Consider the following 14,749-nt stretch of genomic DNA (forward strand, 5'->3'; position numbering starts at 1 on the left):
TCGTTAGATATAGAGCAATAGTATTGCTTGACATGGCAATTTAAGGCCAGGCAAGGTCAGTAACAGAAAACTAATGCACTGATGCAATGACAGGAAACAGGCCATGCTGAGATGAAGACCCTAGAAGGAACTAGCGAGTTATTTTGTTCTTATCGCATTATATCACATTACACTATGAGGCACAAAAACAACATTCGAATGAATAAATGATTTCATAAAGAAGCTGAAAACATGGACCTTAAAAGGTGCTTTTGATGTGGTACATTTTGAAACAACGATACACGCAAAGTGCCACATCGCATTCCCCACAATCGAAATTCGATCTTAATGCCTTTCCCTTCTTCTCGGAGCACACTTTGCATCTGCGAGATGATCTCTTCTGATGCCAATGTTTAGAACTTGGCACTTCAAAGCGAGCGAGACCTGTAACGCTGTAACCGGTCTGCCAAGATTAGTGGACGGTAGTTCTGGGTTCGTGTCCTGAGCAGAATGTACTAGATTTCTAAGAAGTAGCACGCAAAACTCCTTGCAGGACAGCTTTCCTTCACACAACGTGTGAATTATGAAGGCATTCAAAATAACTATGTTCAGCAGATGGAAAAATAGTTTCCTGGTCCACTTCCATGTTTGGCGGGAAATATCGTAACTATCGGCCATACGATCACCCATATGTGCATTGTAGCTTTTGATTATTACAGGCTCTGGTGCAATCCCATTGTCATCCCTAAAGTGACTGGATGGTGGATGGTTATGCATATTAGTTAGCAAATACACTTCACTCTTATCTTTCCAGCTTATTGCATACAGGTTTCCCTTCACTTTGCTAATAGTTTCATCAGTTTCAAATCTTTAGGTCAGAAATTTTTCGGCATTTACTTCTGGTTATGTCGTATGGTGCCACAGCTGTTTATTTCCACACATGCAAATCACTGAAGAGGGCAGGAGAGGAAAAGTAATTGTCCATGAACAATTTATGGCCTACGCCCTCTACTTTCCTTGTTAGCTGCAGAACTGTTCCATGTCGAGAATTGATGTTCGCTGTGGCATTTTGCCGTTGTTTCCCAAGATAGGCTGTCATATCGTATGTGTAACCATTTCTGTCGCTGAGCTTCTACCGAACCGCTTATGTTTTTTGGTATGTACTGCTTGAAGATCACTCTGCCTTGGAATAGGACTATCACTTCATCAGGTGCTAGGTGTTCTGTTGGGCTGTAAACAGAAGAAAATTCATCATTGAGGTAAATTAATTAGTTTCGTAGTTTCCAACGTCGACCATAACTGGGGTCAGTTTTGTCATGTGGGCTGTCGTTTCCAAAATGTAGAACCCTAAGAATGTCGAGAAAGCGGCCATGTTTCATTGTCTTTGAATAGAAGAGAGTAATACTGCTCTTGGGTAGACCGGTAATCCTTCACTGTTTATCTCTGGCAGTGACCCATCTGTACAATTATGACCAAGAAATGTTACAGTTCATGTATCTGAATTTCCGGCTGTTTATGATCTACACCTAAAGTCTGAAATGCGTTAACGGTTTGTCTCTCCAAGAAGTATTCCGAAAAGTTCATTGGTAAATATAAATTTAAAAATTTCTAGTGGAGGTGAGTGTGAAATGAAATACCCAGGTGATATCCTAGGCGAGATAATCCAGGGAGAGGGCCAGTAAACACTTGCACATTTGCTTTGTCTTTCGGCAGTCTTTCCCTCCATTCTGAATCACCCACGTCACTTTCACTCTCACTTCCACATACAACACTGTTCCCAGGTTCTTCTGATTCAGATACAGTTAATACATCTTCATCGGAAACCGAGTCCACCAAAATTTCCCGCACTTTGACCTGATTAACGGAATTGAACACACTCGCACATCCAGCCAGGTTCACTGGTTTTAAGGAACTAATTGCTTCATTTGTGGCAGGAAAAGCGGTCACCAAATTCTTCTGCACATTTTCATACGCCATAATTCACAGCACTGCACATTGTAGTGGTTACAAGTAAAGCTAATCATTCCGTATTGACAGTTTTCACTTTACAAAGGAAATTTAATTTGTCCTATTCAATGCATATCTCCATCTTTTAGATGGAGTAATATTAATCAGACATGTTTTGGCTCATTTGAGCAATCTTCAGTGAAAAAAGTTAAAAATTACAACACAATGAATAAAAGTGCAAAAAAAAAAAAAAAAAAAAAAAAAAAGTGAGACATGATGAAATTTCATAAGTGGTTACAGCAAGGTTGAGGACAATCGTTTTATGGAGAAACTGAAATAGGTCAGTAAACAGTTAACACCAAAAAGGAAACAACCCATTCGAACATAATGTTTTCACCCAACTTCGTGAAGTTTAATAGTACATAAGTAAAAAGCACACAAAGTCAAAAACAAGACTATAAAAACTTGCATAAAATATTTAAAATTCCTAACTGGAACGAAATGCACTCACGCGACTAGGTCCGGCTGAGAGTCGCTGTCAATTTTCGATAAAGAACCTAGGCTACATGGTGATTCCTTGTACTCCGCCAAGATAGTGGGCACGTGGAATGTAACAGGATGTACTGGGTGAGGATCAAAACCCTAGTACCATGTTTTGTAAACGTACGTACACAACAAATTAAATTTTACTTTTACCGACACAGATGGCGACGATGGGATAGGAAAGGCCTACGAATGGGAAAGAAGCGGCCGTAGCCCCAGCATTTGCCTGGTATGAAAATGGGAAACCACGAAAAACCATCTTCAGGGCTGCCGACAGTGGGGTTTGAACCCACTATCTCCCAGATGAAAGTTCACAGCTGTGCGCACTTGACTGAATGACCAACTCGCCCGGTACACAACAAATAGCGAACGCTATGCGTCTATTTTGCGCAACTAGAAAACTTTCTTCAGTTTATCCCGAATATTTCACTAGAGGCACGCAGGTTCATTTTGTTTCGGCAGAGGGTTTAAAGCCGCATGCCCTTCCCGACACCACAACACTGATGAAAATCTCACCCCAGAATCGACCAGGTTTCGAACATCATCCGTCTGTGTGGGGGGGAATCCCAAATGAAACAATGCTTTAGAAGAATTTAAAGGTGGAGGGGGGGGGGGACTAAATGAGGCGTGATACGTATAACCCGAAAGTATCATAATACATTACGTAAGTAGATAAACTTATTTTACATTTGAATCTTAAGAACGACGATGGAGCTACGACCCTTATCATACTTTCCTTGTAGAAGACCAGTGTATATACTGTTTTACACCATACATGAACATCAAAATAATCCTCTTTACCCACAATAATAAATGAATGCTAGAAACACGTGGTGACAAGATCTGACCAAGGGAGGTCGGATAAGATAGATGAAAGTGAGGAGCCTGGGACAAGTAAGTAGAAGCAATGCCAGGACTTAGCTGAGGGCCCCATGGTTGCCAAAACACACTCCCAAGGTAACAGTCCTCGGGGCCCATTTTAGACGCCTCTTACAACAGGTAGGGGATACCGTGGGCGTTATTCTACCCCCCCCCCCCTCCACAGGGGGATGCTAGTAACAGCAAACACCAGCCACGTTCAATCAGTGCAATCAATCCCCCTCGTTATAACCATGAATGTCAAAACCTCGGACTCTCGCAGTGTCATGAACAGTTGAATCCCTAACCTCAATAACAGTTAGGAATGAAGCTCGAACACCAGAAGAAATCACTGCAGGCATATTACGTAAAGAAAACTATAGCACGGATCACATCGAGTGGAGATTTAAAATAATAAATAATTCTTAGACCACTGAAACGACATAATATGTCATATCAGAGGCATTCGCGAACATAACTGAAATTAGCCAAATTCACATTTGTAGGTGAAAACTAGGTCATTAAGTTCATAGAATGTACAATTACCACAAATTATCGAAGAGATGCCTGCACTGCCTACCTTAATTGGTAAATCCCTAACTCGAAACAGTTCAGATCCAAATTTAGAAAGTCACAAACCGTTCAAGAGCTCTGAACAAGTTCTCTGACAAAACTGAGAATCTGACTGAATGTGACATGTATGAAACAAAAAATTTAACATTTAAAAAAAAGGAAAACTATTAGAAAAAGTTCGACCAGGGAGAAACAAACAAACCAACCTCAACAGTCCGACTCGCTAACCTCAATAACATTACAATGTAAACATCACCCAGAAACAACTGAATAGTTCTTCATGTATTAAACAACTGAAAATAAACGGTAACAGATTACAATGCATTTACAGGTTGTAACCACTGGCGCTCAACACAGTATAATATAACCACACGGAAACGCGTTCTTAACTCGAGAAATCGGCAACAACTTCAAACCCAATTTACAGAAACGGAATACCACCCAAGAGTTAACCTACGAAGTAGTTCGTTATTAAATTAAGTGATTTAGCAAGTAGAACTACTAAATTAACTGATTTTAGGAAAGGAGAACGTTCCTAAGTTCACAAACGTCAAACACTAAAGCAAAACTACTGTTTAGTCGCAAACAACACTCTGAGAGATTCTCAGTTATATAGCCTACACCTAAAACGACTGTGATAGATTACAAATTAAGAGAGAGTAATTTTAATTCAGCCGACATAAATACCACTCTCAATGCTAGGTAAACGCCATAAGCTGGAAAATTTTGTACCTCAGTACAGTTCCCTACCATGACAAGGGAATTTTGAAGAGTACGGCGACCTTACACTCCACTGAGCCAAATGCAGACATTGCTTCTCATTTAAAATTTAACTCTTATCTGTGGAAGTCCAAACTTGAAGATCCTGTAGTTAACATCCATATAAAATAAGACAGACCAACGTATCTTACGTCGCAAGATGGCGATAGAAACTTCACAGCCAGGTCACAAAACACACTTCAACACTAATTTTATTGAGGCATTTTCCTAACCTGTGAATTGGTGTTGGAGTCTTCGATTATCTTATCTGTTTCCATATTAAGCATTGCTCACACGAACACGGGCAAAACAACACTAGATACAAGGCAATCACCACCACTCACACACATACACACAGGATTCGATACCTGAATTTGTGACTATGACGTGACGTCATTGACCTGTGTAGATGGCGCATGCTATGCTACGGCATTGTAAATTGCTAACAAAAGCAGGGAGCATTGCGTAAAACCTATATTCCCAATTCCACCAATACCAAAATATTTAGATGTTAAATCAAAATGTCGCTGTGCAATTTCCATTTAACGGGAAAGAAAATAATTGGAGCCATATTAAACTACAAGTAAGTGATAACAGGGCTTCTGTACGATGTACAGTTATTAAGTACTTCCAACATAGGCGCCTCTGATGTTTTATAAATAACTGGCAAATTTTAATACGATTACACGTACATTGCGCCTGTGCCGTGTGCTGCCTGGCCATATGCTACACGAAGTTATACTATACTATGAGTTTACAATGTTCATAATATCTCACTGTATCTGCTATGTTTTTATCGGTTTGTCTAGGATCACAATTAATTAACTGTAAACTTTGGCTACTACAGTACCGGTAACACAAATTACAGAGAATATTTTAGCATTCACACTGTAACACAAGAGGTTGACGAGTTTACTTTAAAGTCTAAAATGAAAGAAGAAAAAGTTATACACTGAAATAATTGCTTATTTCTGATGTTGACTAATTAGTTAATAATGTTTAAGCCCAGTAACCTGCAACCATTACCTATTAATGCCGATATTGTACGCCTCTTATTATTTCCCACAACTTTCCGTACTTATATTACGGTACTGACCCAAGAGGATAGAATAGAAGTACCGACATCGGCAGTCGCTCAGGATTTCAGAAATGATGACTGGAATTTTAATAATAAATTTTATTGCGCACAATGTGCATAGAGGTTGACAATTAGATAAAACAGCGTGGCGTCTAATGAGCTCTGCAGAAGTGTTAGTCCTTAATAAATTCACTAATCGAACAGGACCTCGAGGAACACTTCTGGATATATCATCCACATACTTGGTCACATAGCCTACCCACACAGTTTGTGTTCGGTTCGTGAAATACTTTGTTTTTACACATCTTGAAATGGAATCCGTGCACAGCCAATCTCGTAACTATGTGTCTCAGTTGGTAGCACGTTTCCATACATTTCCGATCCGTCATGGCCTCCGTTGAGTAGAAGTCTTCCCAAATGTCCCTATTTTTTTCTCTAAGTTTATGCAACAGGTTATCGTATGCTGCGCCTCCTGGTAAAACAAGATTGTATCTCAGGTCCTCAATCAGGAAAGTTTCTCTCGCGAGTTCATATACCGGTACAAGTCGAGATCTTGTAGTCTTTGATACACTCAGGACTCGCTTCAGATATCTGGATTTTATCTTTTCCAGGTCTTCTAATTGCTTCACACTCAGAAATTCCCCTATGATCTCAAGCTCATAGGTTAACACTGGTAGAACTTTTACTCGAAAAAGCATCATGGCTGTATCCACTGCAATTTGTGTGATATTCTCAGTGTCATTCATCGCTTTCAGAGCTGCAATAATTCTAGCTCTTATATGGATCATGAAACTGCTGCATGTGGTTTGCAAGGTTATACCTAGGTATCTGAAACTGCTAACTCTGCGAAGGCGGACGTTATTACACCATGTATGCTCCGTTTCCTTTGGTTTACCTCCTTTCCTGAATACGACTGGTTCAGTCTTCTCATTTATTTTTATTGCATTCCTGTTTGCCCAGTCCACTAGCAAGTTCATCGCACGTTGTAGTTCTGTTATGTCTTAAGCCGCAGTTGCCATGTCATCAGCATACAGGTACATTTCTGTGTCTGTCTTTTCCTTTATCTCTGACACTACATCAGAGGTAAAAACGTTAAATAATATAGGACTAAGTGGATCACCTTGAAGAACTCCTATAGTCTGTGGCATCCAATCTGACGACCCAATGCCATCGTCCACCTGTATATAATTCTCAGCCAACAGGTTTGATATGAGTGTTGTGACATTAGATGTTCCGATTAACTTCTCCAGCTTATCTATGAGTAACCTTCTGTTTACCCAATCAAATGCCTTGGAGTAGTCAATGGATGCCACAAATAATTTGCGTCGTGGAATTTCTAGGGTAATACGAATGTGATTCAGTAAATTCTCCAGTGCCATCGTTGTAGATCTTTTCCGTCTGAACCCAAATTGCTCCTCTGGTAACAGTGGATCCAATTTATTCATCACTCTCTTCGTTAAGATCCTCGTCAGAAGTTTTAAACCTGTTTGTTCCATCGCGATCCCTCTGTAGGAATTCGGGTCATCTGCGTCTCCTTTCCCCTTATATAGCATTCGGATTGTTGCCTTCCTCCAGTCTGTTGGGACCCTTCCAGTTTCGAGGCATTTGTTCAATAAGGCACTCCATACTGGTAACATTTCCCTCACTGACTCTTTTTAGATGCTCATTTCTGACTCCATCTGGTCCTGGTGTTCTATTGCTTCTTCCCTCGTTGCTGACCTGAACGATTTCATTTTCTGTTATGACATTTGATGGGTCTCTGGGTTCTGGACACCTGAGTGTTGGTCTCGTGTCTCTCGAAGCAGTTGTTTTGTTGAGGTGCGATTTCCATGTTTCCATATCGATCTTAGACTGTATTTTGCTCGTTTTCAGTCGTAGAGCCTTGTATGGATCTAATTTAGCTTCTTCTATGATCCTTTTCTGTTGTTCTTCTATGTACTGAATCTTTTTTCTCTTCAGGAGCTCTTTGTACTGAACTCTCTGTTGCCGGTACTCTTCCAAGTTTTCCATGTTCTTTCTTTCCCTTGCCCTGTTCAATTTTTCTAATGTGCTTCTCCTTGCCTCATAACATTGTTTGTCGAACCAAGGTTTTGACTTTCTTGTCCCCATGTTTAGAGGAGCCACTTCTTCATAGTAACTTGATATCCACCATGCTGTGGAATCTATTTCACCTTCATATATCATTTTCTTCACCAGGTCGATCTGGCTTGTCTTTGCTTTCACTTTGTTTATGTCTATATTCTTTCTGATTTTGGCTCCTAGAATTTTGGCACTGCCCGCTGTTTCAAAAAACACGTGTGTTGCGACACTCAATTCCAGAAGTTGTTCATAATCTTGAGAAGTCCAGGTACCTTTTCTATCAGCATCTCTTGTCTTTAAAATGCTGTTGGTTCGTATAAACCGTCTGTATCTGATGAATATTGTGCTATTATATTGAAAACAAGAAAAATATAATAATGTTTGCTTGACGATCTCTGGCGCAGTCGATTATTCGTCGTCCTTCTGCTCCAAGATACCATGTTGGATCCCAGCCGGGCGCGGCTTCATAATAGGATCTGTAGAGCACCAGAACCTCGAATGAAATAATATACAGCGATGAGCGATCCCATCCTTCATATCGTGTTGCTATTGAGCCAAATATTGATATCCATTCAGTTACTGGTAATCTGGCAACCTTGCTTTGATCTGTGAACAACAGCACATGAAGACGAAAACATGGGAGCACACTTAACCACAGCTTTCTCCGATGGGTGCCTAAGACTCGCCCATAAGTTCTGTATGATCTGCACGCCTGGCCAATTCATGTGTATTGGAGGAGCTGTGTTGCTGAGACATCCCCATTTTTAGAATCGATGTTTCCTCACTAAGCGCTGCATTAAATCATACCATCTCATGTCTTGACTATCAACCTCTTTGGACAACCTTGTCTTGCAGGAGGTGAAGGGAAAGGGCCTTTGAGTGTAGACTCCCACTCCTCGATTTGGAGCAATAGTGCTGCCTCTCTCTTTCTCCACGCGTCTCGCTCGCTCCGCCTGTCTTTCTTTTCCTCACTTGCTCCGTAGCGCTGAGCCGAGCTTAGCTGAGTCGCTCTGAGATGACCTGGTCCAAGTGGGACTGATGCACTGTGCACAGGACCTCTGCGCCTCAGTTTGCATGCGTGAGATTTTGGGCGTTTGGGAGGCCCCGTGCTACGGGTTGGCATCTTGTTATTACATCACGCTATGGCAAAGACAAAGGTTTAATTAGGGAGTCTTTCACTCTTCGTAATACAGCTGACAAGATGAGATAAGCCGTAAAAGTAATTATGGCAATACCTGGAATTAACATTCTACAAGTAGGCCTAGGCCTAATCATAAAGATGTTTCCCAATTAATTATAGTACACATGAAGGTGAATTCTTTGAAATTAGGTAGTTGTAAAATAGAAAGAAAAAAAAAAAAATATTAGTATACAACTTCACAATGAAGTACACTTAGTTCAAATTCATCCATTTCAGTTAACTGTTTCTGCTTTTGCGCCTGGAGAATGAAACTGGATTACCAGAGGTATGTTCTGATGATTTGCCCTCTTGAGTAATGCACTGCAAAGTTCCAATAAGAAAGCCGGCTCCAAAAGTTGTATTCAGGTCTCGGAACTAATGTAAATATGAGTGTGTCGATACTAGATCAAAATTATTTTCGATGAGAGGAAGAAAACCTTTTTTTTTTTTTACAAGCCAGTTGTTTATATCATCAAAGCCACTCAAGATCAGAAACCTTACAAATTGAGGTGCGTGTACAGGCTCTACCTGTATTTTTTCTGTACATTTTTGGGAACTTCAAAGCTGATAGGACATGGAGAGAGGCGTTTCCGTGGGTTTGGAGGACAGATGCACGTGAGCTCAGTTGGCGGTTGCTGTATGGAATATGACTTTAGATTTGTCTACTACACTTACTGCAATGCACTGGACATCACAGTGCAGAACCACCAATATAATTCAGCATAAGCCACCACTGATCCCTGCTGAAGTCAATGGCATTTGAAAGCGCTTAATTGCTACAATATATTTGAGAGAAATTCCATCTTTTCAATATTTCAATTATTAAAATACTATTGTATTATAGTGTAACACGTTTTGCCCCTTCTTTGCAGTATTTGAATCCCAAAGACTTGAAAAATTTTTTGTATTCTGAAGCTTTGTTCATTTTTTATATCATCTTTCCCTTGTAGGAAACTCCCCTCTGTTGTAAAATATACAACTTTACAATGAAGTACACTTGATTCAAATTCTTCCATTGCGCCTGGACAACATAACACTGGATTACCAGAAGTACGTTCTGATGATTTGCCCTCTCAAGTAATGCATTGCACAATTCCAAGGCTTAAGTTATGTTGCATGCTGCAGTTGATCCACTATAATCCAATTGTATTTTAATAGGTAAATACATATTTTAAAGTATATTTTAAATATATTTTAGCACTGTCAATAAGTTACGGGCTTTTAACCGTGAAATTTATTTCATGCAATAATTGCTACACCGGGTGAGTTGGCCATGCGGTTAGGGACACACGGCTGTGAACTTGCATCCGGGAGATAGCGGGTTCGAATCCCACTGTCGGTAGCCCTGAAGATGGCTTTCCGTGGTTTCCCATTTTCACACCAGGCAAATGCTGGGGCTGAACCTTAATTAAGGCCACAGCCACTTCTTTCCAATTCCTAGGCCTTTTCTATCCCATCGTCGCCATAAGACCTATCTGTGTCGGTGCAACGTATAGCCAGTAGCAAAAAAAAAAAAAAAAAAAAAATGCTACAATTTCGTGTTGTTGGCTTCCAGCACGACAAAGAAATTCCTTTGGAACAAAATTCCAAAACGCTGATGCCTTTTAAAGTCTATAGCAATTGAAGCGACATTATTATTAGGCCTATGATTTATTATTTGTATTGTTTATATAAAGAAAGTCCGGCTCCTTGGCTGAATGGTCAGCGTACTGCTCTTCGGTTACGACGGCCCCAGGTTCGATTCCCAGCTGGGTCAAGAATTTTAACTGCGTACTGATAACACATGATTAATTCCTCTGGTTTGGGGACTGGTGTTGGCATTTGTGTCGGTACACTTCTCTTTATTTATACACACTATACTACTAACCACTGTAGAAACACACAGTACTATCTACATCCTTCCACATACGGTTGGCGTCAGAAAGGACAGCCGGCCGTAAAATTGGACCAAATCCATATCAGTTGCCAACCCCAATAAAGTGGAATTAAGACCAGGAAGAAGAAGACTGTTATTATGAAGAAATTAAATTATCAAAAGTCATCAGTTCAAAGGCAAGTAGGGTCCTTTACAGTACAGTTATCAGCTCTTGCGGGCAGCCTAAGCATCAGTGAAGAACCATGCTAGTGAAATGAGGATTGAGGTGAGGTAGTTTCCATTGCTTTCCTCACTGAGCCAGGAGGCTCTGTCACCAGTCTGCCAAGCCCACTAATGAAATCAGTCCTTGTTATGAATGGCGTAAAAGTGTCACTTGTAGAGTTTGTTGGTGAGTACATTTTGGTTGCTAGAATGACTGGCACGTAACTTGTTGGTTCAGCACTAGCATCAGTACGTTATGTCATTCATGATCAGTAAAAATCAGTAAGTTGTACATTCTTATACTGAAATGGCTTTTAGTGCCGGGAGTGTTCGAGGACATGTTCGGCTCGCCAGGTGCAGGTCTTTTGATTTAACGCCCGTAGGCAGTCTGCGCATTGTGATGGGAATGAAATTATGATGAAGACGACATATACATCCAGCCCCCATGCCAGCGAAATTAATCAGTTATGGTTAAAGTTTCTGACCCTGATGGGAATTGAACCCAGAACCCCTGTGAGCAAAGGCTGGCATGCTAAACATTCAGCCATGGAGCCGGACTCTTGTAGTGAGAGGTTGACATTCAGTGATTTAGCATTTGTGCGGTATTTTAAACCGATTCCATTTTATAGAATTGCAAAACATGATGAATGAAGAACTACAGCATGCAACGTAACTTAAGCCTTGGAACTGTGCAGTGCATTATTCGAGAGGGCAAATCATCAGAACATAACCTCTGGTAATCCAGAGTCTCGTTCTCCAGACACAAAAGCAGAAACCGTTCATTGAAATAGATGAATTTGAACTAAGTGTACTTTGTTGTAAAGTTGTATACATTTTACAACAGAGGAGAGTTTCCTACAACAAGAAAGATGATATCAGAAATTAACAAAACTTCAGAATGTGAGGAAAGTTGAAATATCTATGCTAAGAATTTTCAAGTCTTTGGGATTCAAATATTGCAATTATGTAATGGTGGCAGAAATGGATTTTATAAATTAACAGGCAAATAAATTACAAAATCTTACAATAATATATACAGATTAGAACCCTGCCATCCTGGGCCCAATGTGTGAGAAGCCAGGCTCTGTCTGTCACAAGCCAGAACAAAGTGGGGAGTAATAGAAGAGTAACACCTCTTTAAAAAACCTTGGACCGAGCTCGATAGCTGCACTCGCTTAAGTGCGGCCAGTATCCAGTATTCGGGAGATAGTAGGTTCGAACCCCACTATTGGCAGCCCTGAAGATGGTTTTCCGTGGTTTCCCATTTTCACACCAGGCAAATGCTGGGGGTGTACCTTAATAAAGGCCACGGCCGTTTTCTTCCCACTCCCAGCCATTTCCTGTCCCATCGTCGCCATAAGACCTATCTGTGTCGGTGCGACGTAAAGCAACTAGCAAAAAAACTTGGCCCGGCTGGTAGTACCTTGTGAGGGTCCCTGTCAGGGTTACGGTGAAGATAGTCAACAGCTTGGAAGGCGGAAGGCGACAACCAAGTCCCAACGGCGGATAAAGCGGATGAACTATCTTCATTTAGCAGCGTCTGTTCTTCAGTGAAGCGGCTGCGAAAGGCGTCTGACTCCAGAGGAGCGGCCTATTATTGAGCTCCAGGGCTTACAACCTTGGTTCTACTACCGGGAAGGAGTTTTCCGACCCATACTGGTTTGAACAACCAAGCATCATGGAATGTTGTCACAAAAAGGACACTACCTCGTTGAGGGAATCTACCGCTCCTAAGAGGCCTGTGGATTCTGGGGAGCCTGAACCAAGATGCTTTGAAGACATTACTACATGTACAAAATTCAAGACGAAACAGAAATACTACTTTGGGACGTTGAATGTCAATTCACTACTGAAAGTGGGAAAACACAAAGAATTGACGACGATGATGGACAAACACAACATAACCATCTTAGCCACCTAAGAAAGAAGACACCGAGATGAGGACATAATGGACTTTGAAGGATATAGGATTTATAAAGGCAAAAGGGCTATAAAAATAGGTAAGAACATGCCTTTACTTGGCACAGCTTTTGTTGTTCACAAGAAGGTTGTCAGTTCAATCGTGGACTTCTTCAGCCCCTCTGAGAGACTTTCCATTCTAACTCTCAGCTGCGGTAACAAAGGATACACACTGATCAACGTGCATGCACTGAACAGTGAGGACAACAGACGTAATTCTGAGAAAGTCGAACAGTTTTGGGACCTTCTTGAAGAACAGTTGGGAAAATACCATCTAAGAACATCAAGATCTTATTAGGTGACTTTAACGCTCAGCTGGGAATAGAACCACAATTCAGATCAACAATTAGAAACTATCCTGCTCACAAAATGACTAATAGAAATGGTATAAGACTCGTCAATCTGTGTCGTACCTTCAGTCTTCAGATAATGTCAACATTCTACAAACACAAGCCAAGCAAACAAAAAAACTTGGCGATCACCAGGCAATGTGTGTGGAGAGAAACAGATTGATCATGTAGCAATGTCCAGGAGAGCGATTAAGGAAATAATGAACGTTAAAGTGCAGAGAGGTCCCCAGTTTGATTCAGATCATTACCTCTCCAAGATCAAAATTAATTTCATTCCTCTCAATAAGGCCCTGAAACTAGGAAACAGAATTTATAAATACAACCTTGGAAAGTTAAAAATCAATCAAAATGTCTTAGAACAATACCACCAGCAATTGACATTTGAATCTCCTAAATGAACAGACATCGCCTCCAAGATCCAACAAGCAGCTAATACTGCAATCCTGACAGCTAAGAAGAGAAAGCATAGATGGTGGAATGAGGTCTGTGATGAAGTGCTGACCCAAAGAACAAATGCCTGGAAAAAGTGGAACTCGACCCGAAGATTTTGATGTGTTCTGTGAAGCTCGAAAAGAAGCAGCCAAAACTTTCTGAAGGGCCAAGCGACTATATGAGAAACAGTAGTTAGAACAGATCGATCAGGATTTCTGGAAAAACAATTCCAGAGACTTCTATCAAACATTCAAGACTAATTTGAGAGGGTACTAAGCCCCCAGCCTTAGTTTTAGAGATGAAAATGGAAAGCTGGGCTTGACCAATAAAGAAAACTGTACGATCATATCTCGGTACTTTGAAAACCTTCTTAATTGTGAGGAACCAAAAGAAAGATTCCCTGGGTGCGACCCGATCCACAAACTACCCAACTCTCTCCCTCCTTGTAAAGAGGAGATCAAACAGATTATAAACAGCTTAAAGAATAATAAGGCAGCTGGTGAAGATTCGATAGTGGCAGAACTACTGAAGCTGGCAAATGATGAAACTCTAGATGTACTAGTCAAGCTTTTTGAAGATATCTGGAGAACTGGGATGATATCAACTGAATGGCTGTCAGCACTAATCCACCCTCTGCACAAGAAAGGTGATAAAAAGAATGTCAACAACTATAGGGGCATCTCATTAGTATCTGTTCCCTATAAGATTTTCTCCAAAGCAGTTCAGAACAATATAGAAGCTCACCTTGACCAACAGATTGGGAAATATCAGGCTGGCTTCAGAAAAAGCCATTCGTGCCCAGAACAGATCTTTCTGAAGAGCATCATCAGGTACAAGAAGACAGGAGGATACAGCTACGTGGTTGTGTTTGTTGAATTTCAGAAAGCACATGACTCCATTGACTGCGAGTCATTAATGGATATTTTGGAAGAGTT

At 40.8% G+C, this 14,749-nt stretch overlaps 2 protein-coding genes across 4 annotated transcripts in view; one reads left to right on the top strand and one right to left on the bottom strand.

The window, feature by feature from the left end:
* The window catches only part of slmb (beta-transducin repeat containing E3 ubiquitin protein ligase slmb), a 343,572-nt gene extending 338,540 nt beyond the window's left edge, over nt 1-5,032 (bottom strand). For all 3 annotated transcript variants that reach the window (XM_067135559.2, XM_067135560.2, XM_067135558.2), the window contains exon 1: nt 4,893-5,032. In XM_067135559.2, the coding sequence (XP_066991660.1) occupies nt 4,893-4,946 (54 nt within the window). In that variant the 5' untranslated portion in view covers nt 4,947-5,032. The remainder of the gene's footprint in view (nt 1-4,892) is intronic.
* A 100-nt stretch (nt 5,033-5,132) lies between these two features.
* Nucleotides 5,133-14,749, top strand: part of LOC136857143 (oxaloacetate tautomerase fahd-1, mitochondrial) — a 62,258-nt gene continuing 52,641 nt past the window's right edge. The window contains exon 1 of the mRNA XM_067135561.2: nt 5,133-5,242. Coding sequence (XP_066991662.1) covers nt 5,181-5,242 — 62 coding nt within the window. The 5' untranslated portion in view covers nt 5,133-5,180. The remainder of the gene's footprint in view (nt 5,243-14,749) is intronic.

This window comes from Anabrus simplex, chromosome 1, assembly GCF_040414725.1.
Source record: "Anabrus simplex isolate iqAnaSimp1 chromosome 1, ASM4041472v1, whole genome shotgun sequence".
NCBI lineage: Eukaryota > Metazoa > Arthropoda > Insecta > Orthoptera > Tettigoniidae > Anabrus > Anabrus simplex.